The sequence below is a fragment of the Felis catus genome, chromosome D4 (assembly GCF_018350175.1).
Source record: "Felis catus isolate Fca126 chromosome D4, F.catus_Fca126_mat1.0, whole genome shotgun sequence".
Taxonomy (NCBI): Eukaryota; Metazoa; Chordata; class Mammalia; order Carnivora; family Felidae; genus Felis; species Felis catus.
In genome coordinates this window covers 41720050-41745000 of record NC_058380.1, presented here as the reverse complement: position 1 = coordinate 41745000, position 24951 = coordinate 41720050, and the positions used below count along the sequence as shown (strand labels likewise).

The following is a 24951-nucleotide window of genomic DNA, read 5'->3' as shown; positions in this document are numbered from 1 at the left end:
AGCAGGCTCTATGGTGTCAGTGCAGAGCCCCACGGAGGGCTCAAACTCATGAATGGCAAGATCATGATCTGAGCTGAAATCAAGAGTTGGACACTTGGGACACCTGTGTGGCTCAGTCGGTTGAGTGTCTGGCTCTTGGTTTTGGCTCAGGCCATGGTCTCATAGTTTGTGGGTTTGAGCCCCAGGTCAGGCTTTGTGCTAAGTGTGGAGCCTATTTGGGATTCTGTCTCTGCCCCTCCCCTGTTCACCCTCCGTCTCTCTCAAAATAAATAAAATAAAATAAACTTAAAAAAGAGTTGAACACTTAACTGACTGAGCCACCCAGGTGGCCCTTCTCTTTTCTACTTTTAACATGAGTGGGATTTTACCATATTTACTATTTTGTGTCTGGTCTCTTGTGATTTATTTGGAGATGTTCCTCATCAATACTCATAGCTTTATTTCATTTTTGTTGACAGCGGCTTAATATTCCTTTGAAAAGGTTCATGGTAAAATAAGACAGCAAATTCTAGAAGTGTGAAAAAGGCACATATTGAAATATAAGAAGTAATTATAGCTAACTACAAAAGGACAAAATGATAAATTTTTAAATTAAAAAATAGAGTATTTCCAGAGATTCTTTTTTTTCCTCCAAGAGTAAACAGAGACCCCATAAGCCCTTAGAAGCCCTGAAGGTACCACTACATTTTAATTTGATGTTCAAAATGAAAAATTTTAATTAACAAGAATTACCCTATTTTAAAAAAAAGTATATATACAACACCTTTTAAGAAAAATTCTTAACCTAAAATTGCAGAAACTTTAGAAGGCATTGCAGGATATTGGGATGTGCACATATTTTGAACTCAGACCAAATTGGTTTTGAATCCCCACTTTGACACTTAATATGAGACCTTAGCCAAGTGACTTAACTCTCTTAGCTTCAATTTCCTTATTGGTAAAATGAAAATAATAATACCTATCTCATAGGACCTGTGCAGAACAAATGAAAAAGTAGTTTATGCTCTTCTTGGCACACAACAGGTGCTCAGTAAATGTATGGTAACATCCCCCAGCCTCCTTGTCTATCCAGAACTATTAATTTCTTAAGGGCTCTGGATGCTGAGATCTTACTGTAATTGTATCTTTTGTAATATTCATCACAATGTGTTGTGCATACTGAGCATTTCAAACTTCTGCACGGATTTATTTCCTCTCACTGTTAAGCGTCTGGTTTGGTTTTTTTCATACTCTGCACCCAAATCCCCAAATCTCTAGAAAGAAGTACAAAGACACATACATGATCACATGTACCATATGAAGATGCCCAATAGGCAGATGTCAGAATCTCAACCAGTGATGTGCTTGTAAATGTTTAAAAATGGTTTATGGGGCAGGGGAGCTTGGATTTGTAGCATTTGCTGATTGCTGTGGTATAAATATTCCCACCATGGCCGATTTCAAGTTACCAGGGTGAAGTCAACTGACTTGTAAAATTCCTGAAAGTTTAATAGTCTGTTCTTACAAGTCAGTGGAGCAGCTGTCACACGCTGCTAGATTTCTGGACCACTGCTTTGAACTCTGATGTAAAAGCAGTTAGGGAAGCCCAGGGCTCAAAAAATGGTCCATGCTGTACCACCATCATTTTTTTTTCCTCTTCCTTGTTTATATAGTAAAGGAGTAGGAGTAGATCAGTTCTCTAAACATTTTTGGCACAGCATTTCAGTTCTGTGACGGTATCTCAGACTACAGCGGCCAAGGGTCCCAAGCTTTGTGCTTTTTTTGTCCTACATATTTAGTGTGAATTTCTTTTTTTTAAAGGTCTCTACTGGTTAAAAGTGTTTGAGTTTGAGAACCACTGGTACTTAATAGCTCTCACAAAGCCTGTGTCTGTAATTGTAGCAGAGGCTCTAATACAGTGACAGGTAATGAATGGGTTTACTCACTGTATAATGTAAACATATATATGTATGCATACATATAATATATATGTATACTATTATATACATAATATATATATCATGTATAATATATATTAAACATATAATAATATATATGTATACTATTATGTATATATGTATATGTATATTATATACATATCTATTATATATTATACTATATATACTATACTATATATATACTATATATGTTATACTATATTATATACATATCTATTATATATGTATAATATATACTATTATATATGTATACTACTGTAATACATATGTATACTATTATATACATATATATGTATATACACTTGTGTATATATGTGTGTGTGTATATATATATTTAAGGCTTAGTGAAATGCAAAAGGGAACTTAATGAATTTGTGTTGTTTTTATAAGAGGTAAACAGAAAACAGTTTTGGTGCCTTTAAAAAAAGGTATGACTTTCACTTATGTGTGAATGAATTCTCCATATAGATATGTCAGGTTAATGAGGTGTAACATAGCCAGGATTTACAACCTCAGATGGCCTTAGTGGCCAGGCAAATAATGGAATTGAGGTAAACAGTTGGGGTCTAATGTAAAGAGTGGTGAAGACTCTGCTCATCTGTGAATACATGCTGAAGAGAGTAGCTTCTGCTCCACTGCAGCAGAATGTTGTAATGAAGGGACACAGGTTTCTGTTGCTGTATCTTTAGTTCCCTGAAACTCCACCCTTTGCTTATTCCCATTCCATCCCCAGCAGCTGGAAAGCCAGACTTTAATTTAAAACTTCTTGATTTTTTTTACATGTTGGCCAATAATTAAGCACACATACATGCATACGCATACACACTCATGTAGGAAGCCAAGCAAAACAAACTAGGCCTCAGGGCCAAACTTGGCCTGTGGGCTTATAGTTTGAAATCTCTTTATGCACATATGTATATGCAGCAACTAGTATTTATTGAATGCTTATGTTCTAGGCACTCAACTAAACTTTTTGCGCTAATCGAAATATGTAATATTCACAATAATTAGGTGAACTATTTTTTTTTTATACTTGAGGAATTTTGGCACTTTGAGAGGCTAAGTAACTTGCCAAGAACACATATTTATTAAAAGGTTCCACAGGTATTCAACGTCAAGTAATCCACTGTAGAACTTTGGGACTTAACCACTGGGCAAAACTGACTCCATAGATGGCTCTCTTTCCTACATATGCTATCAGCACACACACAAAACATAAATAACTGAATGTAAAGGGTAAGTAGAGATTATTGTCTGATGTTAGCTCATCTGTGTGCAGTGATACAGTTTGTGCATATGTGTGCTTGATGTGATAAAGCACAGGAATGCTATATGCTTTCACACTTTGTAAGATTTTTCTGATAAAGCTTAGTGAGGCCAGTGTGTAATTTCACAGGGAGTTTGTATTTCTCTATGTTACAAACTAGACATCCTGAGCTGTGGGGCCAACATTGTCTCTGTCCAAGGGCAAAAGTTCCCTCACTTCTCATTGCCATAGTTAAACCCCACCCATGGAAATGCTCCAAGTCCTGAGTGATGATCACTTCCTCTGGGCAAGGGTATGTAGAATAAAAGTAAATCTAGCAGGAGGAGTAAATCCCAAAAGACAGAGATAAGTACTTGAGGTCAGAGACTGCATCTTTTATAGTTTGTCTACATACCAAACTCATTAATATGAATAATCATCTGAGCTGTAGTGGTTGTGGTAGCAAAAGTAATACAAGAAACAAGTCTTGTCTTACACTTCTACATCAACTCTTCATTATTTCTAGGATTTGGGTAGATCTTTGAGAAAGTGATGTAAAATCAGGTCTCTGCCATATTTCTCCTTTATTTCTACTTCTTTTTCCTACCCACATAAGATGTTTTTCAACCTTAAAAACTCCAGCCTATAGGGGTAAAACCATAAGACTCTAGGAAGAAAAATGAAAACAGTGTGTGAGAATCTATATATTTATCCGTTTAGGTTTTTCCCCTGGGAGATTTTGGAACACCATTAGACACTGTAAACCTCTTTATGGTTTATTCACTCGGTGTGGAATGGGAGAGAAAAAAAGCCAGTCCCTCTGGCAGTATTCTTCCCAACACTCTATACCCATCATGTGAATGGAAAGAACCCAAAACCTTCATTTTCAGAACTGTATCTCAGCCCCTGGCTCCTGGAGAAAACCAGTGTGGTTCAGATGTGGGATGGGAAGAGTGGTTTGCATTGGCACCAGCCTTGCGGGTGCTTTGGGGCTGGAGTACACTCAGCTGTGGGTTACAGATGCTTGATCTCCAGTATTAATGTGGCCAACATGTGAAACCATGGCACCCACAATACTACACAAAGGTCCACGCCTCTGATAGTTTGGGAAATAACTCCCAGCTGAAGAATTCCTTCATGAAGGGCTGGAATACATTCTTGAACAGAAAGTCCTTTTCCAGAGGGATAAAATCAATCAGGAAAGAGGGGCCTGATGATGTTGGATTGGGCATCAGGACTATATCATAGGTTGTCTATGGTCTTGGGGGCTTTAACTGAAAATAGAAAAAAAATGCTACCCTAATGTTGGATTCATGAATGTTCAGTTCCATGCCATACATGTAGCAGACAGCTTGTGCACTTAAACCATTATATAGTTTCTTCGGAGATGTCAAGTGCAAACCGTTACTGGTGGATGTCATCTGGCATGATTCAGGGCACGTTTGAAATGTTTCCACCAATTTTTATTTTCCTGAGCCGTCTCCAAGGTTGGTAAGATTAGAGAAAACTATATAGAAGAGAATGGAGAGGGGAGGATAGGGTTGGGTTGTGTTCTCTGTGTAAATTCAATCACCAAGACTCTTTTCAGGGCACAGAATTTATGTCTCATCTCACCCAGGAGACCTGTGCTTCCTTCTGATGGTACACTTCAGAGAGCTGGATATTTCCATTCCCCCACTCAGGTAGTGTGCTAGTTTTCTCATTCAGGTACAATTTCTAGTGAAATAGTAGTTTATAAGTATTCAGAAGTTAGTTTATTGACTCTTATTGCACTTCTGAGCACCTAATAAATAATTTATTAGTCTGATGGATATGTGGCTACCTAACTATGGGGCATGAAATATGCACTGTTTTTCTAATACACTGTAGGGAGACCTGTTTATAAAGTATTTAGTATTGGTTTTATAATGCACCGTTGACAACAGGAGACCACGAAGCTCAAAGATCAATCTCATTTTGGCCCACAGTATTAATGCTGCTTTATAAAGCTTTATGACAGGTCACTTAGACAGTGGTCCTCACAGAGAGGACTCTGTTAGGTAGGCAGGCTGTAGTGGTTGCCAGCGCAGCAGATGAATGTCTTTGTCCGAGTCCCTGAGGTGACTGTTTGGCGATTGCTGATGTTGGCCAGGTGATGGAACTCATCATTTCCCTGCTCTCTAGAGAGATCCTGGACTCAGAGTGCCCAGTTCTGCTAATGCAGCCCTCACTAATTGTGCAGAGGGTTGGTGTGACTTTAGACCACAATTGCAGTCTTGGAGATAAGAACCAGGCAGTAAGTAGTGGAGCTTAGCTCTCCTCAGCTTTGTCTCATTTGTTAATGAAGTGACTTTCTTGCACATCTCCTGCTCCTTCATGCAAATCACATATGTGACATAGCATGAAGATTTTTGATTTTTGATTGCTTTGGGAAATTTCATTAGCAGTACATGTATAGACATTTAAAAAACACTACATAGTAAACACCTAGAATCAAGGGACAGCTAAGTATAGTGTCAAGTCAATTCTCAGTGTTTTTCTTTATAAGAATTATGTGCTAAAGGAATGCCTTATAAGGGCAGTGATTTACAATGTACTGTTGCCTATTAGGGTGTTTGTTTTGGAGCAAGGCATTTACCAGTTTTGAATTAAGAACTCCTTCCTGGGGGCACCTGGGTGGCCTAGTCAGTTAAGGGTAGGACTTCTGCTCAGGTCATGATGTTACGGTTTGTGGGTTTGAGCCCCACATTGGGCTCTGTGCTGACAGTTCAGAGTCTGGAGCCTGCTTCAGATTCTGTGTCTCCCTTTCACTCTGCCCCTCCTCTGCTCATACTTTGTGTGTTTGTCTCTCTCTGTCAAAAGTAAATAGATATTTAAAAAAAAAACAAAACTGCTTTCTGGTTCTAAGTATTCTGCTTCCCAAAGTGGGAAGTCTGAACTACACTTCTTGAATACAGTCTGCTTGCTTGTAATTTCTCCAGATTTTTCCGGAACCAAGGTTTGAGTCCCTTTTGCTGTTTGCCATTTCTTTTATTCATTTCTCATTGATTCACTTTAATTTTATCCTCTCCAGTTGGACCAAACTCTTTCTACCTTCTGGTCTTTTATTTATCTTGTCAGTATTTTCTGAGATGATCACTTCTTTTGTGCAGATGTCATTTATTGAGCATTTACTGTGTGTTAAGCATTCTGTTAGGCCCTGGATTACCAAAGGTAGATAAAACTCTTTACGTTTCAACAAATGTAGAATTTAGTTGGGGAGATGGGTAGTAAATTGGTTATCTGACATGAGCACTCTCAATACATATATTTTTTAACCACAGGATTTTTTTTTATATCTCTTACCTTTGGTTTCTGAAAAAAAAATTTCCCTCTCCCTTCAGGGGCACCCTTTTTATTTATAGTCTTGATCATATTCTCTCCTAGGACCCTTTTATATCATTTTCCCTCTGGCTTAGATCTTCAATATCCTTTTCTCCACTGGCTTTGTCCCCTTTGCCTATGATGCACTCTTTCTTTCCCCCTGTAATGAGTAACAAACCGTCAACACACTAACACAGCTTCTCCCAGGCCCTGCAAACTTTTCAGACCACCTTTTTCTTACTTTACTTGCTTGCATTGCAGAATTGCTCCAGAATGTTTTACCTTTTCTGTGTCCTTGTCTTTATAATTTGCTTACTTCTTAACTCATTTACGATCCAGATTCTGTAACTTTCATACCAATTTGTCCATTAAGAGCTCTTTCTTGGGACACAAAATATAATTATAAAATATTACAACCACAAATATATCAAGAAGAATGGTATAATGAACACCTATTTGCCCAGGCAGAAGAACCTAACATGTAAAAATACATGTGAAGCCCCGGGTTACCATATCCTTTCTCCAATACCTACCCCCACATTCCAGCATTATTCTGATTTTGGTATTTATCATCCCCACCCATTGTGTTTTAAACACTCTTACTGTATTTACTACTACTTACTACTGTGCTTCGTTTCACTATACTCTAAATATAGCATTGTTTTTTTTAAACATCTGACCATCCTTTAAACTCGAACTTCTTGTCATTCAGAACATTGGGCAATCACAGTGCCCTTGTTAATGCTCCTTGTGTCTTCTTCCACAATAACCATAGGTGTCCCCCAAAATGCTGACCTTGGCCTTGGTTTACCTTTTGTGTTGCTTCTCTGTAGATGGCTCCAGATCTGACAACTCTAGCGTCAGTCTGTTTTCTGAAGATTTCTAGTTGCCTTGTCATTAGTTTGATCTCCTCTTTCCCCACACAGAGCTCTAACTCAGCTTTCTACAAACTAGATCATCCCCATTTCTTTTGATTCTGCTACCATTTCCCATGCACAGAATATTGTAGCTTTAGTGTCATCTTTGTTCTCATTTGTTACCAACATTTTATCAGTCATTCTTGTCCCCTGGGTTTTATCTCCACATTGTATCTGCTCTTTTTTTTTTTTTCCTGGCTCTAATGCCTGTAATCATTTTACCCAGATTATTATAATAGCTTCCTAATTGGTGTCTTTGCCTCTGTCTTTTCACACTTCAGTCTGTCTGTCATGCTGTTGCCAGATAAATCTTCTTAGTGTATACAGTAATGATCATACCGTGCCGCTGTTGAGAAGCTTTCAGCAGTTTTGACTGTTGGTGGATAACAGGATAAATAGCAACTCTTTACAGTGGAGTATAAGACCCTTCCAGCAATAATAGTTCCTATTGACCAGTCTGTCCCTTTCATTCATCATTGCTCTACACAAATCCTACCTTATCTTCAAGGCAAATTAGATCACTTCTCTAGGAATATTATTGGTTCTTCAATTCCAGCACAAATACTGCTTCTGCTTAGAAACTTTCTTTTACCACACCAGCTGGAAAGAATCTCCTTTTTCAAGTCATCTAGGATTCTGCTGCTGTTTCTCTTATCACATTCTGTTTTATTAAGGTTGTTTTTGTACATGGCTTATCTTCTGTACTAGATTGTAAACTTCATGTGAACGAGGACTATGCCTTAACTTTCTTGTTCCCTACACCTTCCTCTACTTGGCAAGTAGGGCTTTGATCAGTATTCTCTAGTAGTGACTAAAAATGTTTCAAATGTCCTTCTTTATAATAAATGGAAGAAAAAGGAGCAAGAAACTGAGCTATTGAGGGCAAAAGTGTATCCTTTATCAATTAGCAAATTATTCACGTGTTCCCACTTTGTTGCTTCCATTCTCCCCAGGGTTTGTTTATTTAACGGTTGGCTGCTGTCAGCCTTGGACACTAAAAACACTTAAAATGTGTTTGGGTAGTCAGAGGAGTATGCTATATTTGCAATTAAAAACAAACAAACAAACCTGTCTTGATACACTCTGTGCCTCCAAGTAATACTATTTTGCAGGGTACATGTAATTTCCTTCCCATTCTCAACAGGTACACTTTGTGCTCACCCCAAATTACCTATCCCCAAATAGTCATAATTACAGATCATAGGACAATCTCAAAGAGCAAAACTGGCAAGCATAATTCACGACCCCGTGTTGTATATGATGTTCTTTTCTGTTTGAGCCATTTGGATATACTCACATTCTTGTACTGCCTAGTTAAGGTATCTTTCACCTAATTCTTTCTTCCACCCTTTTACTGCCTTTCACGTGTATCCTCATTCTGTGAAACTCAGATATTTACTTGATTCCTAATGCTTCTTACCTCTGACAAAACTGTTGTAAACCGTACATTTAATGGCAGTTATTTGATTAATTTTTGATTGTGATAAATTACCTGATGGCTTTAGTCTCTTTTTTTCTCCCATGGCGTTTTTTTTTTCTTTTTCTTCTTTTACTTTCTTTCCTATAGTTTTAATCTATTGTTATTATTATTTTTGGTAGTAGTGCCATTAACAGTAGCAGTAGTAAACTTTAAGAAGTGAAATATGCATTCAGAAAAGTGTACAAATCATAAGTGTATATAGCTTGATGGATTTTTACCAAGTGACCATACCCAGAACCACCAAGTAGATAGAGATACAGAATATTACCTGTACCTTAGAAGCTTTCGTTGTGCCTCCTGGCAACCACTACTCCCCACCGAAGATCAGTTCTATTCAGACTTAAGATCCTGTTCCTATTTTTAACGTGCTCTACTGAGTTTCTGACATCTTCTGGGTTTCTTAATTTGGAAACCATTTCCAGGTTCACTCAAATGTATTTCAACATGTTTCTATTTAAATATGTATGGATATAACATAGTCTGTTGTTTTACAAAGATTTTGGAACTTCAGGTGTATTGGTATTGCACTTTTTAAATTTGTTTTCTAGGTTTGTGAATTTCATGTAAGTGGGTACCATCAATAGAGTTGCTTTATTTCTGTGATAACTCTAAAAAGCAGTGTTGGATCTCCTGGGTATCTTTGAGACTCAATCTTCCTTCCTGACAGTAATTTAAACTATTACTAGGACATCTTCAGTGGGGCTGCAAGTTTCTCTGTCCACAGACTTTAGAAGGAAGTAAATAAATTAATACTATCTTTACATTCCTTGCAACTTCTCATGGTGATACAGAAGTAATACCCCACTAGATGCTCCCCGGCCTGTTTTTTAATACTCATTTAAGGAAACACATCACTGGTTCTTTCCTCTAGGATATTTTCTCATAAAACATTGACTTTAGCTTATGGTGGAAAGAAGCCACTGTCAGTTTGACCTGACAGAAAATGTATGAAGTTACTTTTTTTGTTTTCAAACCAAAACAGGATAGGTAAAATGTTTGATCTTTTGGAAGTTTAAGATTTGTGCTTACCTCAAAATGTTTTGCATTTGCAAATGTCTCGATTGTAAGTACTTACCATTTCCCTCATATTTTATAAACTACCTCATCTACCACACCCTACCCAAATCTTTTGATTTTTAAATTTTTCACAGTGTATCAAGGGATTATGGCGTTCGGATATATACTTGATGTATTTTTCTGAAACTGAGCCCCTGATTAGGCTGTCAGCAGATGCTATATCACATTGATTGCTCTAGTTGGTACAGAGACAAGTGTCAACCAGAGCAGTTTCTCCCTTCTGCAAGAATAATAATAATAATAATAATAATAATAATAATAAAAAGCAGCTTTTAGGTGTTGTTTGCTTATAGGGAGTATTTATGCCACTGTTTAAAGTGATTTAAACTTTGGTCGTATTCATATTTTTCTTAGGTGTGCTTTCCTTTCTTGGTCTGAGGTCACATAATGATGTTTTCAGTTCACAGGCTTTCTCCCTCAGTGTAAATGATCAATTTTCTTTTTGGTATGGCACTTATTATTATTATTTCTTGTCACATGCTCTGATGTGGTATTCCTGTGAGTAAACACCAGAGTATTTAGCACCCACAATGCTTTGGCCAAAAACAAACCAAAAACCAAAGGCATGCCTGCATGTCTTACTTACAATTTGGACCATGATCTTGTCCCCTGAAATCTTCAGGCTGTTCTGGCTGAGTTTCCTATATGTTGAAATGCCCAGCCAAGGTTGCCAGGAGCCATCTGGAGAAGGTGTAACTGTAAACACGAAGTAACATGTATGGTTTTAAAGCAGACTCTTCATAGGGGAGAGAAGAGACTGAGACTGGTCATCAGAGATAACAATACTTTTCTTCCTTCATCAGAATCTTTACAGATCCTTAACTGTATTTTGAACTAGTTAATGCATGAACTTATGTCCTTAGTTTTTAAGAGCATAAGCAATAGAATAGATATCTCCAAACAGGAAGACTTACAGAACATATAAGCGGATACTAGGTTAGATTCAGTAGTTGGCGTGTGTGATCATCTTTTTTAACCTGGATTAAAGACTGCTACCTTAGCATGAAGGCATACTAGCCTTCATGTTTGGCTAGATCATCTAATAATTTGAAACATGAATGAAAACTGTTAACTTGTAAGAAAGAAAAGTTTTCCAGTTTTCTTAAAATTTAAATACCAGGATCCATGTAGTGTATTCCAGAAGTTTTTTTCATGATCATTAGATTATACTGCTATAGAATACTTGGCTGTTGAAAGAGGGGTGTTTCACCCTTTACAAGGCTACTAAATGGAAGGAGTGTAGGAACAAGTGGAGAGTACAGGGATGTAGGTGTAAATGATATGTGAGTCCTAACTGTGAAGAAGGACACCTTAATGTATATTAGAACTCTACTTGAAGAGGTACTCCTTAATTTCTCTTCTTTCCTTTCCCCCAACATGCGGGCACAGCAGGGTAATATTTCATTGTTCTGTGTTGTTTTTTTTTGGGGGGGGGAGGTAAACTTTTCACTGTCCTCCCATCAAATTACATATCTGACTCAAGGGAAAAGAGGCAGTTTCGATTATGATATAATTATTCACAAAAGGAAAGCCTCAGTTGGAATTATTGTTAGTTTTACTTTTTCTCTATTCTTTTTAGTGAGTCAAAAAATTTGATCCCTTCACCTAGAAAATGAAACTTTACACGATAAAGTAGGGATGGCAGGTTTCACAAGGCAGAAAGGTTGCTGTCAACTTTTTTCCTTAGGAATATGGAAATTTGGGTGGATTATCTGTTCAGAGGAGGTTTCCTTTATTAATTCTTTTTCCTTTTTTCACTTAAGACATCTGTTAACATTTCACACAGCCCAACAGATGTTGCAAAGCAAGTCCCATACTTTGTTCTCAAGAAAAATGACATTTCCTCAATTGGTTCCCCCCACCTCTGTGACTGGGCCCAGCCTGCTCTTTCTGCATAATTTGCATGTATTAAGTTATATTCCTTAATGCCATACGAATTTGTAGCTTTGGCATTATTTTTATATGGGTAAAGCCTGATTTGATCAGAAAGTAGTTTACATGTTGCTTTAGAGTTAAGAGAGGCCATACATAACTTAAAAAAGTTTCCTTTGAGAATGGCAACCTAATTCCACATATAGGATCGGATAGCCAGTTAATAAAATATTTTTTATATAAAGTAAATGAACTACAAAAGCTGGAGTTGTTTTGCCATAAGGAAGTGCTGATTGTCATGCGATGTGGAGCGTCATTTTTATTATTTTGGCAAGAACAGGGACAGTTTTGTCTTGACAAGCCATTAGATGAATACCAGCATGTGTCACATGAAAAACCACTGATCTTTAACCCAGCTCTGTACTTAACCAAGCCTTGAAAATGAATAGTGAATAAAAGAAGAGCAAAGGCCAGTTTACTGTCATTACAGATTACAGAATCTGTTAACAGCTGCTGAACGGAACCCAGGGAATTACAGGTATTGTTCCGTGAACCAGCAGAAGTCCTAGAGATGTGTGTTATACTGTGTATATAAATTATATACATTTATTTGATATTTGCTCAGGATTTACATGGCTGGGAACATAACTAGAAAAAATGAAAATCCTTGAGTACTTTCTCAGTATACTAAATGCATGCCTGTATCACAAAACCATATATATTTACATATAGCTGTGTCAGTGAGGTTTCCCTGTCCCCCAGTTATAGAACTTATTTTAATAAAGCAATGTGCTTTTAAGAAATCATCAGTAAGTATTAAGAAATAAAGAAAATATCCCCACACCAAGAAAAAAAAAAGACCCAGAAACATACATGCAAAGCAAAATCCTTTGTTCATTTGTTTCTTCAAGTGTTCATTGTGGCTGATATATTTTTTTTAATAGAGGGAAGAACTTAAATCTACCTCAGTGCCCAAATATTGAAAAGATCAGTAACATTTTAAACAGTCAGTTGTGGGAATTATTGCTTACAGAGCTAACAAGAAAGAACACACTTTCTTACTCTGCTGGTGGAATTGCATTGTGCCTCCCTATAGTCTTGTTATCCCATACTAACTGAAATGCAAATTCTTTGCAACTAATTGGATCTCATTGAGGGTACATGCACAGTATGTAGTTATATGCAAAAAGGTTTAAAAAAATACAATCTCTGTAATTACAACTTTTAATTACTATCTAAAACATTGGCATCTATAGTATAGGTTTAGAATAGATGTGTGTCTAACTTTTTACAGATTACTCAAAAACGTGATCTATGAAATGCTTAATAAGGTACCAGCTCAAAAATTAGAGGAAAAATGTTTACAGCAACCTATAAACTGGATTTTAATAAAGTCCTGTGAAAATAAGGACTTTTGTTTTAAGTTTAGAATTTAGTGTCTTAGAGCCAGTACAATAAAGTCATGTTAATAGTGTAATTCTTTTCTTGGAACATTTTAAATGTTAAAACAACATAAACATCAGAAATCACTTCTAAAAATTGTCGTCTTTTTGTTTTTTCCTTCGGTTCTCCAGTCTGTTTTAACATTGTAAACTGCATTGAGTTTCTTCCTTTTTGCAAGTGTGTATCTGCTATGTTATGTTGTATGGTGGAGATGTCCACATTCCCATAATGTCTTTAATAATTTGGGTGCCATTTAGACCTAGTTGGTGTATTCTTAAGTTCCACACTCCATCTCTCATGATCAGTAAATGTGGGAAAGCCAGCTCATAGCCTTTAGTATTTGTAGTTCTTTAACCGGAAATACATGGAATCAGGGCAATAAAAAGCAATTATTGTGGAAATGATGCCTACCTCCACCCCCAGCCTTAAATTAACTTTAATACAAATGATTCCAGACAGCTATTCCATAACCTACAGACTATATAGCCAATGAGCAAACTCAAAAGTCCTCTTTGTGCCTTGCAGGTTTATTTTTTGTACTTGTGCCCTTCTTGCTAGATAGAAAATTAGCCTAAGATCAAAGACTCCGCATGCCGTGTTTCTGTGTAACAGTGAGTGGCAAGTTCAAATCATGTATTTTGGGGATTTCTAGAGAAGTCTAATATGTATTTTCAAAACTTGATTTAAAAGTTAATATTCGAAACTTAAAATCTGCAAAATACGGCATATATATACGCTTGAGGTTTTGTTTTAGTTTACTCATTTATTGTTAGGTCTTTGGGTTAACTGTTGTCTTTTATTGTAATAAAGCTTGTCCTCTTTGTAAACTAGTCTTACAAACCAGTTAAAATTTTGTTTGCTCTAATCCATTTAGCAGGTGCAGTACTTTATGATAGATTTGTTGTGGAAAAAATTTTAAACCTTAGAAGGCTATCCTGGTGCTTTTTAGGCTTGTGCCTTGGCAGTAATATGCAGGTCCTAGTTACATTGCAGACCTGTTTCATCTAGAACAACCTCAAACCTTGATATCTGAAAGAGCTCAGTTTGCCTACGCTGGGTAACATTTTGTCAGAAGACTGCTGGCTGGGCAGACCAGATTTGGATGTATTAGCTAGTCAGCCTAATAACCCTGTACAGACTGTATTGATTTTCTAGGAGAGAGTTTATGAACTAAATAAACTTGGGGTTGGTGTCTTAATAAACTGCTTCTCTCAGTCTGTCACATTTAGTTACGGAGCTGTGCAGTTTAGGGGGAAAAAAGGCTAATTCTGTTACAGATTGTTCACAGCAGGGTCTCCAAATTAGCCCTTTGTTTTGTAATGCCACCTTGCTTGGGCTCGCTTTGAGCACATTTCTCAGTTTTGCCCTAATGAGTTGCAACACTGATAATGTGGCTGATGATCTTTCATTGATTTCACTATCACTTGCTTGTCTGGTAATTGATCCGTTGCTGAGCCTCTAGTTAATTATATCGGCTTTGACATGGCCCGGTCCATGGGGAATTTCAAGTCTTGCAGAATAACAGTTTTAATAAAAGAGTCTATTACTGCAGGTGCTTGCTGCTGCATGCCAGTTGATTTTTGTATTGTGTGTGTGCGTGCGTGCGTGCGTGTGTGTGTGTGTGTGTGTGTGTGTGTGTGGTTTGGGGGGGGGGATGATACCTGGGAAAGAAGAGGACTATAGGACTGAAAGAAATAAGAGGTGGGGGCTGAAAGAAGAGGAAGAGGGAGTGAAGGAGAGAGGAAGGAAGGAGGGGGAGTGAGAGGGGGAGAGCCGGAGAGCAAGAGGCAGACGAGAGAGAACACGCAGGCAAAGCGATACAACAGAGCCTGAGAGGAGCGAGGAGGAAGCTTGCTATTGACAGTGTCCTTAAGCCTCCCACAAATAACAGCCATTAGTGGGAAGGTCAGGAGCTGAGCAGGCAGCTTGACTGAGGCACTGAGTGCCACTTCAGAAATCAAGAGGCTAGCAAATTTTAGAGGGAGTTTAAGTGGGTAATAGCTAGCTGTAAAGGTACAGTCACTGTTGACAATTGACTCATAGGGGCTTTTCCTGCCCTCCCCCCTCAAGAATATTTTTATTGACCACAGGTGGACTTCATATATTTTAAGGCAACAATTCTTTGGGTTCTTGTTTGTTTCTTCTCAGATATTGAATTTGCTGCTTTTGAGACTTTTTTGTGCTTAATGGTGGTGAACCGGAGGGAAGTTTAACAGAAAAGCTTTCAGGAGATGTCGGTTCTAGAGGGGAAGGCACATTTGTGTCAACATAGTGTACGTTTTCTCATCTTTTCTCATTGTCCACTAATGACACAGAGCTGCCATTGAAGCTCTTTTCTGTTTCTTTTGTTGTTTCAGAGAGTAAGGTTTATTGTTATTCTTGAGTTAAGAAGGAGCAAGGAGAGTGGTACATTTGTCCTCGATATTTGTAGGTGGTTGAAGATTAATGTTCCTTACATTTTAAGTTTAGGAAGGATGGCTTTTTCCTGCTGACTACTTTTATGAGATGACATGAATTTAGCTTTCCATTTTGAAGTTACTGTTTATGTACTGTGCATTTTCTTCAGTTCTGCTTTTCCATAAATAATATAGATAAACACTATCTAATAAATAGATGTTTTAAAACTGGTTTAATTAAAAATACAACATGCTACTCAGGTTATATTTTACCAAGCATGCATTGCAGAATTTTCCATAGAGGTCTTGAATGAAAAACGGAATTTTTATATTCATTACTTTTTCCCTGAAATAGGACAGGCTTTTTTCTTCATCTTTTTCTTTTTTATGATTTGAAAGGATATTGTAGATGCTTCATCCAGGAACTTTAACAAAGGCTTTTTTTGTTTGTGAGCTTTAAGAAAATGTACCCTTTTTTCCTTGCCATTCTATTTCTTATTAACATCCAATTTAGTAATTAAGACCAGAGGAACTGGATATTAAATAGTATGTATTTATTTTGCAAATGTTTACTGTACATCTTCTATGTTCAAAAAACTGCTAGGTTTATTTATTTACTTTTCAGAGTGGAAGGTCAAGTTTCCATGTACATTATTTTCTCTGGGAGTTTATATGTGGTTATAAATAGCCCAGCATATACTATAGGACTTTTAGGAGCTAACATTTAGACAACAACTGAGCCAACTTAACATTCTCTTACTACTGAATATTTTTCTTTATTCCAGTATAATTAGAAAAAAAAATGTTTAAGCAGAGCAGTTTGCAAACGTTAAAGTAAAGTCTGATGTCAGGTCTTGCATGTTATACCCAAAAGCACTGTTGGGAAAATCTCCCTGGGAAGGGCCTCAGCTTCTCCTCACACTGTGTGCCATCCCTGATCATGGTGCTGCTTGGAGTGTGCCTAAGTGTGTATCTGTGTGTTTGGAGAGGGGTTAGTGCAGAGTGTCATTTGGTGCCTGACAGTGGAACAGTGCAGTTGACTCTTAGCTCTGCTATCCAATGACATGCAGTGGCTGAGAGTTTGAAGCTGATGGTTGGGTCTCCAGTGCTGCCTGCACACCTGACAGGCAGCTGTTAAACCGAGCAAAGGCAAGCTCGGGGAGTCACAATCTATGCATAAATGATAGGGGTATCTGTGCAGAAGGTGCGAAAGAAGCACTGACCCCCTCCTTCCCCCAAAACTCCCCCTTCCCAAATGAAATGCACAGTTCAGCCAGCTTCTTAACTACACTACACTCCTGCTACTGGCTGCCAAGAGGCTCAAAAAATCCACCTTCACTTTTCAGTCAGAAGAGGCAGAAGTGGATGTGAGAGAAAGAGAGACACAGAGAGACAGAGAGCCAAAGAGGGCAAGAGACTTGACTTTAAGAGACTCCTGTACTGACAACTCCATGCAGTTCGGAACCAGAACGACTACGGCTGAACCAGGGTTCATGGGGACATGGCAAAACGCTGATACTAACCTCTTATTCAGAATGTCCCAACAGGTAAGTTTCTTTCTTTCTTTCTTTCTTTATTTTTTTTTAAACCTTGAATTGTTATGTGTACTTTTGTTTCTGCTATTTTCCTTTCTAAACGTTTTTAAAAATTTGATCAATCCGCAGTTAGGCTCTGTTTTGTCATAACTGTGGTGTTGGAATGTGCAGGGTTACTTCATGGTTTCCCTGAGGGCTCCTTAAAAGAAAAAGGGGGAAAGGATAGTGAAGTAAAAGAAAGCAAAGGCATTCGTTGCAAAGTTTCACAGTATAGCCTGGGTCATGGGAAGACTTTATTTCTTTGTTTTCTGTTTGAAATTAAAAATAAAAAAAGCCACCACCCAACAAATGTATCTTTCTATCTGTATTAATCACTTCATCAAAGTGTCTGCTGTCTTGGAGTAGGTTCTCCAACCAAACAGCCATAAAATGTAGGGGCCCCTCTGCACAGCTAGACCGACTTCATGGGCTGGAAGCAGCTCGACTAGACCTGCGGAGAGGAGGCTGTGCAGGAATCGCTGCCAGCGCCTGGGGTCGAGGAGGAGGCGGCGGTGTGCGTGGCGGGCCGTGCTGGCCGGTCCCAGTTCCCCTGCACCGGCCGCGGCCGCGCTCCCGCCCGTCCACCTCCACGCTCGCCCCTGCGCTCCCGCCGGCGCCAGCGCCGGCTCGGCTCCCGCACACTCGCCCGTCCGCCCGCCCGCCCGCTGGCCAGCGCACTCACACTCGGGCGCAGCCGCGGCGTCCTCCCCAGAGCCGCTGCTCGGTCCGGGCCGCGCTGCCGGCGGCTGGGTGTGCTGGCTCTGCCCGGAAAGCCGACGTGTTAGTGTGAGGCCAGCGGCAACTGATAATTAATCACCAGAGTCGGCGGCTCGTACCATGCGCTTGGTGATACGCGCCCTGCACACCCGGCTCTTCTTGCACAATTGCTGGCTCTGCGGCTCCGAGGGCGAGCGAGGGTGAGAGGAAGCGAAGGGAAACAACCCAGAAACTTTCATCTTGGACTGTGCTCAAGCGAGGGAGGGAAGTTCCCTGGTGCCTCCCTCCTAGACACGTCTTGCTTTTCAAAAGCCTACACCAAACCCACACAAAGCAAGAGTTAGCATGATAGTGTCATCCACACAGCACGAAACTACTACTGGAAAATGCACTTGGATTTTAAGTAGATGGCAGTTAAGAAATTGGTAATGTTCCACTCATTAAAAAAAATATATATTGTAGTTGCTTTCTTTTTCTAAAACTTGTTTTGCTTGCAAGAGTTCATGAGGACTAAATACTTTATTGAGTTAATTAGATTTTTTAAAGCATTGGTAATGAAGGAAAGAAAACAATTTGGTAGGCTATAAACTACTAGAAGTTTAGAGGTACATCTGCAAAAGCCAGTGCTCGGAGCCAGGGTTTTGTAGGATTTAGCTAGCGAACAGTTTTATCATGCCTTTCTAGATAGGATAAATGCATTTGAATAAGGTGTATTTTGACATATCCTGTAGAGGGACCCTGATTACTGCTGATACAGTAAGCTGGGATTTAAATGCAATCAACATAAACCCAATAAGCAACTCTTTATGAGCCATTTCCCATTCTTGCAAGTTAAAAAGTTCATTTCCTCCCAGAGATACTCTTTTTCCTTGTAGAGTGCTTTGAGAGGTATGTTTCTGAGGCACATCCCTGCCTGGGTGGCTCTCTCCGTAGTTGAAACAAGAGTATGTTTTCACTGACTTTAGGAACAAGCAACTTGTGCCGCACTTTAAAAATTAGATGTCACGTTTAGGGTTTTCCTTGAGGTAGGGGAGGTAAAGTGTGTGTGTGTGTGTGTGTGTGTGTGTGTGTGTGTGTGTGTGTGTGTGTGTGTGTGTGTGTGGTGTGAAGGGAAGATTGGCTTAGATCTCTCTCTAGCTAGAAAAGAGTTAATAAAACCAGATAGAGATAATGATCAATTGATAAATGGCTATTGAACCACATAGATGGTGTTAGATTGCTTCTTTGGCACTAACCCATTTCCAAGTAGATTTGAATCTAAGAAGACTTTAAGTCCTGGAAAACATTTTAGCTAAAAAACAAATAAAAGTAAATTATACAAATGATTGATCAGAATTAGGAAAATAATTTGAAATCACTGAGAGAAAGAAACTTGTACAGCTAAGCTATTATGATGTCTTTGATCCAGTTACTTTGTGGATAAATACAGATCTATTTTGTTTCTACCTGTGTACATGTATATGTGTCTGAGCCTCAGTTGACTATATGAAAAGAGTAGAAATATAGGTAGGTAATTTATGCATAATGGAAGCTATATAAAACTGTGTAATATTATACCATTTACTAAACAGAGTAGTAAAATAAAAGGAGAAAAATCACAGCTTTAAAAAGTGTGATTTAACTATATATATGTATGTGTGTATATATATGCATTTTTATTTTTTGATTTTATCATAGTTAGTGACTCCCCTCCCCCTCTTTTTTTTTCTGTCATAGTTACTAAATATTTACCCTCCTGTTCATTTTTGGAAAGCATGTAAAGAGTATATGAGTTTACATATTTGTTTTTTCCTTCAGGATAAAAACATTTGAGTTTGAGTAAATATTATGTGAACTTAAATTCAAACTGTGTAAATCTAAAAAATATATGTGCTTTACATGTTTAATATGTTTATTTTCTGTACCTGTAGTTCAACAGCAATGCTGATTCAGTGTGTGTGCGTGTGTGTGCACACGCGTGCTTGTGCACACAGCAAAGACACTTTTCTTGAAATGTTATTTCTTGAAGTTAACAGTTTCAAGGAATACTAGTTTCAATATACACATTAAGCCACTTTTTGTTTTACTACAGGTAAAAGTTGTCCAGTGTAATCAGGTATGCAAAATTCTGAATAAAGAGGTTTTTGTATATTATGATTATTTTAATTTCTAAGAAAAAATTGATTTAACTCATGAAATGAATAGAATTGACTGGGTATACTTTTTTTTATTTCGAAGTTTTCTGTAGTGATATAAAAACTATAAGATTCACCTGATAATTTCTTTAAACATTAGAAAAGACTGAGTGGCAGGTTTCAAAACTGAGCTACAGAGAACTACCAATATTATTTAACTAGAGCAAAACTTGTAGTGGGAAATATCTCATGAATACTGAGATTCAATAATCTAGATTTGTGTCTTCTACAGTAAATTAGGAAGTAGGGCTATAAAACTCTTTTGTCTTTTGTATGAGCAGAGTTGTGTCTGATTATATGTAAATCTGTCAGTCTGTCCAGTACTAACAAAAAGACATCACAAACTGAAGCCAGTTTAGATTTGGTAGAATTAAGTATGTTTCCCTTAAGTTCAAGATATGATAATTTTACCACATTTTCCTGTCTTTCTACATCTTTCCCATGTTTAAGCGTGATTTTTTTAAAAAGGATAATTTTTTTTCCATACAAATATTTGATAACCTTAAAGGGCATGACTCTTGGACTTTCGTAAAGGAAGTTCTTTTTTGAGTTACTTTGATCAGTGACAGGTCGAGAATGACCAGAAACCCTTTGCTCATCTTCTATGTTAATCTCCTAGAGTCTAGAATGTTATTTTGCTCATTTTAACCTCATTAAGTTTTGTTAAACGCAGAACTAAGGCCTGCTTTTAGAAGTTGTTTTTTTAAATCAGGTTTTAAAAGGTGATTTTTCTATTTCTATAAATATTTTGCGCATTTGAGAGACTATCAAATAAAATTCTTTGTAGCTACTTCAAGGAATGCAATAGTCTATTATATTTTGAAATCTTTCCAGACATGAAACCGTAACAGGTAAATGGCTCCAGCCCATGTTTTACACATTATTAGAGACATTCACCTTTTATTATTGGTGAGGTGTATTTAACCTGTTTCAAATAAAATGTAGATCCCTTAATAAGGTCTCTTTTCAGACACAAGTGAAATACTAAGTTAGAATTATAAATGACTCTGTGCATCATTATGTAGTAATTTAGGATTCACCCAATGATGTAACAAAATTAACAACATAATTTCATTGTGAAACTGTGTCTTATTAAAGAACAACTGTCTGACATTCTCTTAGAGTTGCTTTATTTAACTTCATGCAAATATTATTAGTAGTGACATTTTTCTATTGTGCATTAGATTCTCTCATTAGCATGATGTGTTAGTTATCACCAGAGAAATCATTTCTTAGGTAGGTGAGGGGCAAACCAAGAAAGCTAAAAATTAAATCAACGATTTACATTAATACTAGAGCGTCTGCTCACCAGAGATATGACAGAGTAAAGCAAACTTTCTTTCTAATATAAAATCTAGCACATTTCAGAGAAATGATAAATAAAATATATTGTAGGAAATATATAATAACATTGCTGGAATCCATTTAAAAGCATGTTTGATATGAATTTTTCTCCCAGTAGTCTTTTAGTTCTTTCTATTCATATAGGCAAACACAGTTTCAGTTTGTTGAATCTGTATTTTAAAGTGGAAATGGTGGTTTTGTCTGACTTCCTACCTCCCCTCACCAAATAATTTAAATGTTTATTCACCAACAGTTTAAAAGGCACACATACAGTTTTTCTTATAAGTCAGATGCCTAATTGTATATCGTGGTTTGATTCTTCTTTATTGTTTGTGCAGTACATTTTTATTCTAAACTCTGTCCCACTCATGTAGACATCCCTTTTAACATAGGATGTATATTCTTATTTAATCAGAGCCCTGAGTAAAGCAGTTGATAGTTAATGGTCTTTGACAATGACTTTCATTGCCAGGCATCATCCATCCCTAGGTTTCTGCACTTTTCCCTCCCTTTTTACTCCCCTTCTTATAGTTGGTGTGTTTTGGTAATCGTGTCTTAAATTGACCAAACTTATGGTCTTGATAGGAAAATATTTATATTAGGAAGCATGTAATTTCAGCCTGTTGAATTACCAGGCTGCTACCTCCAATTTAGTTCCCTTCTCTAATTGGAGTGATAATATGTTTCATTTTGAAGTTTTAACTACAGACATATATTCAAATATAATTCTTAACATCCACTCTGATAGTGTAACACTAAAATACGAATATTTGCATAATTGTGAAAATACATATTGTAGCATAGACAGGTGCTTGTGTGTTGGCCTGTACTTTAAGTCTGTGTATAACCTGCAGACTTCACACAACAGATACTGTCTAATTTGTAATACAGTGGAAAGGTAATAGGGTCCTATACATGGTACTTATGTATGTGTTAATGAAAATAAAGCATGCACAAAATATTCTCAGATGTGTCTGGCGTATGTGAAAAACCTGTGCACAGATTTCAAGATTATTTTCAACACAGTACACTAAGTGAATTTGAACATAGTAGGTGATCATTTTGAAATTGTTTTTCCCTTATTTCTGTCAACTGCAAACTGGTACTCTGTGTAATTGTTAAGTCTTGTGCTTAAGGTGAGTAGAGTAAGCACAGTTGAAAAATAAATCCCTGAAGGTGCAGATACCTTATCTATAATTGTAGGTATTTTTATAATTATATTTATGAGTGTATCTTAACATTCAGTGATAAATCCAATTATTCATGCATGGCTTTATGGAAATGTGATTAATGTAGTGACAGTACAGATTTGGGCTACCACAGCAGCACATCCTCCCTCTCCTGTGTCAGGGTTAAGAGCCGCGGCAAATCCTCCCTAACTAATTAGATGCTGAGTAAGGCATCTCTGAGAAGTTGGGGCAAAAGTGAATGGGTCACAGCCAAAGCAGGATTGCAAGGACTCCAGTGATAGTGAAAGCATTCAAGTTTGCCAGGTCGTTGTGACACAGGGAGCTGATTCTGAAGGAACAGACTGTTACAGATAGTGAGCTGGTGTCATCTATTTCGATGAAAAACAAAAATTCTAGTGCTTCTGCCTTCCCACCTTATATGCATTACACATACTTAAAGAAAGTTACATTGGGCATCCACTTATAACAATCTACAAGGGTTTTGAGAGGATTTTCCTTGTGAACATGAATAGCTAATGACTCTGTACAGCCGAAGAGGTATTTTCTCAACTTGGACTCTTGATTAGAATATATGTATCAAAAGGAATTCAAGAAGAAACTAGAGTTTGCTTTAACTTGAATCGTACTGTTTTAATCTGTATAAGAATTAACTCCCCCCCCCCCCCCCCCCCCCCCCGTAGAATATTGTCAGGGAACTTTGTGGTCATAGGGAGAACAGAGTGAATCGTGGGATGACTTTTTCAGTGAGAAATTTTGTCTGGGGCTCCCTGCTTGTTACTGTCCAAAGAACATAGAGTATAATGGTTCCAAGATTTTCTTTCACATGAGATTTGGAGCCTGGTTTGTTATGTGCATAGAATGAATTCTTCACCATGTGAAAATCCTCTCGTACCTTTGTATGTTTTTGCTGTTACATACCTACCCTTCTCTAGGCCTTGGTCAGAAGATTGTTTGGGGATTGTAGGAAATGATTGATCTCACCTCTGTCTGCCAAAGCTGATGCCATTTTTATTTCCCGAAAAGCAGCTGGCTTCCACATTTTGCTTGGTGATCTTCATCTAATGAAGGACAGGGAAAAGAGGGAGAAAGGGAGTCAAAGACCCTTTCAAGGAACTTTGACATCTATTTTTGAGCGTTAGAGAAATAAAGGAAAAGAGGCATAATTCAGGAATAACAGCCTTTATATCCTGACATAAAAGCAAAACATTGTGTAAAAGAGGGGACTTTTTCTTACAAGGTAAACTAGTAAATGGGCAAGAAGAATAAATTGAAAAAACACTCTGAGCAGCTCAAGCTCTAAGAAAGTTTTAGGCTGTACAAGATGACATCCCAAAAATGATGCCTAGGACTGTGACACCACAGTGTCTGCATCTCACTGAGCATGATCTGTACTGCTGTCTCTCTCTCTCTCCCCCCAGGTTTAAAAAAGAAAGTTTAGAGAATAGGAAAAATAAAAGTGTTGATTCTTTCTTTAATTTCTGCATTCCCCGTAAGAAGCCTAGCAAGTTTCATGGTGGAACATTCAGACCCTAAGGTGAAAAAATTTATGACTGGAGTTCCTTTGGATGAGGGCAGTGTGCAGTGTCATTCTATTCAAACACTCTTTGTAGCATTTCATGCCCCAAAGTCAGAGATGAGGAGAAGGGAGGAAGTTCTGTATCATTTCTTCATTCAGAGTCTTAATGGAAATGCTTGTGGAACAACAACGTATTACTCAAACTGGCTAGCTTAGAAATCAGATTCTCAGCTTATTAATCATCATTCCAATTAAAAAAAAAGAATTGATCCTTTAACAATGAAATAATATCCTTTTGTTTTTCTTTAATTAAGCCCATCAGTTTTTCATTTCTCCCTGTTAGGAAAATGAAAATAATCTTGAACAGTAGGAAGTTACTCATTGAAACACTGATTCTCTTGAGCATATCTGACATCTTATTTACTCAGTATTTTTGGACTGCAGTGTTATTTTGCTACTGTCTGTAGGGTTTGTGTGTTGTTGAGGGGGAAGGGTTGATTTAAGTCTCATTTTTGTTTGGTTGGCAGCAATTTACTTAATGACCTAAATACATGGTTAGTCTGCTCTTTTTTCCTATTTCTGTTTCCCATAGACCTAGTTTCTTTCTCACTTCATTCTTTCCTTTCACTTCATCTCTCCTTTCATGAATTTCTCCTTACTTTCACTGGCAATTTTTGCCCTAATAGAAGAATTGAAATGCACCTTAAATGTAACAGAAACTGAATA

General features: G+C 37.6%; 1 protein-coding gene and 1 long non-coding RNA gene across 21 annotated transcripts in view; one reads left to right on the top strand and one right to left on the bottom strand.

Annotated features, from left to right (window-relative positions):
- The window catches only part of LOC123378952, a 26708-nt gene extending 8398 nt beyond the window's left edge, over positions 1–18310 (bottom strand). The window contains exons 1-2 of the long non-coding RNA XR_006588502.1: positions 17967–18310; positions 10586–10695 (exon numbers count right to left, since the gene is read on the bottom strand). This is a non-coding gene — a long non-coding RNA (uncharacterized LOC123378952). The remainder of the gene's footprint in view (positions 1–10585; positions 10696–17966) is intronic.
- Positions 1–24951, top strand: part of BNC2 (basonuclin 2) — a 437823-nt gene that overhangs the window by 123665 nt on the left and 289207 nt on the right. For 17 of the 20 annotated variants that reach the window (XM_019816000.3, XM_019815999.3, XM_045042551.1 and 14 more), the window contains one exon: positions 17057–17257. The exons of 2 other annotated variants lie outside the window; for them this stretch is intronic. In XM_019816000.3, coding sequence (XP_019671559.1) covers positions 17057–17257 — 201 coding nt within the window. Of the gene's footprint in view, positions 1–16273; positions 17258–24951 lie in introns of those variants that run through there. One more of the 20 variants, XM_019816011.3, reaches the window with a different exon arrangement.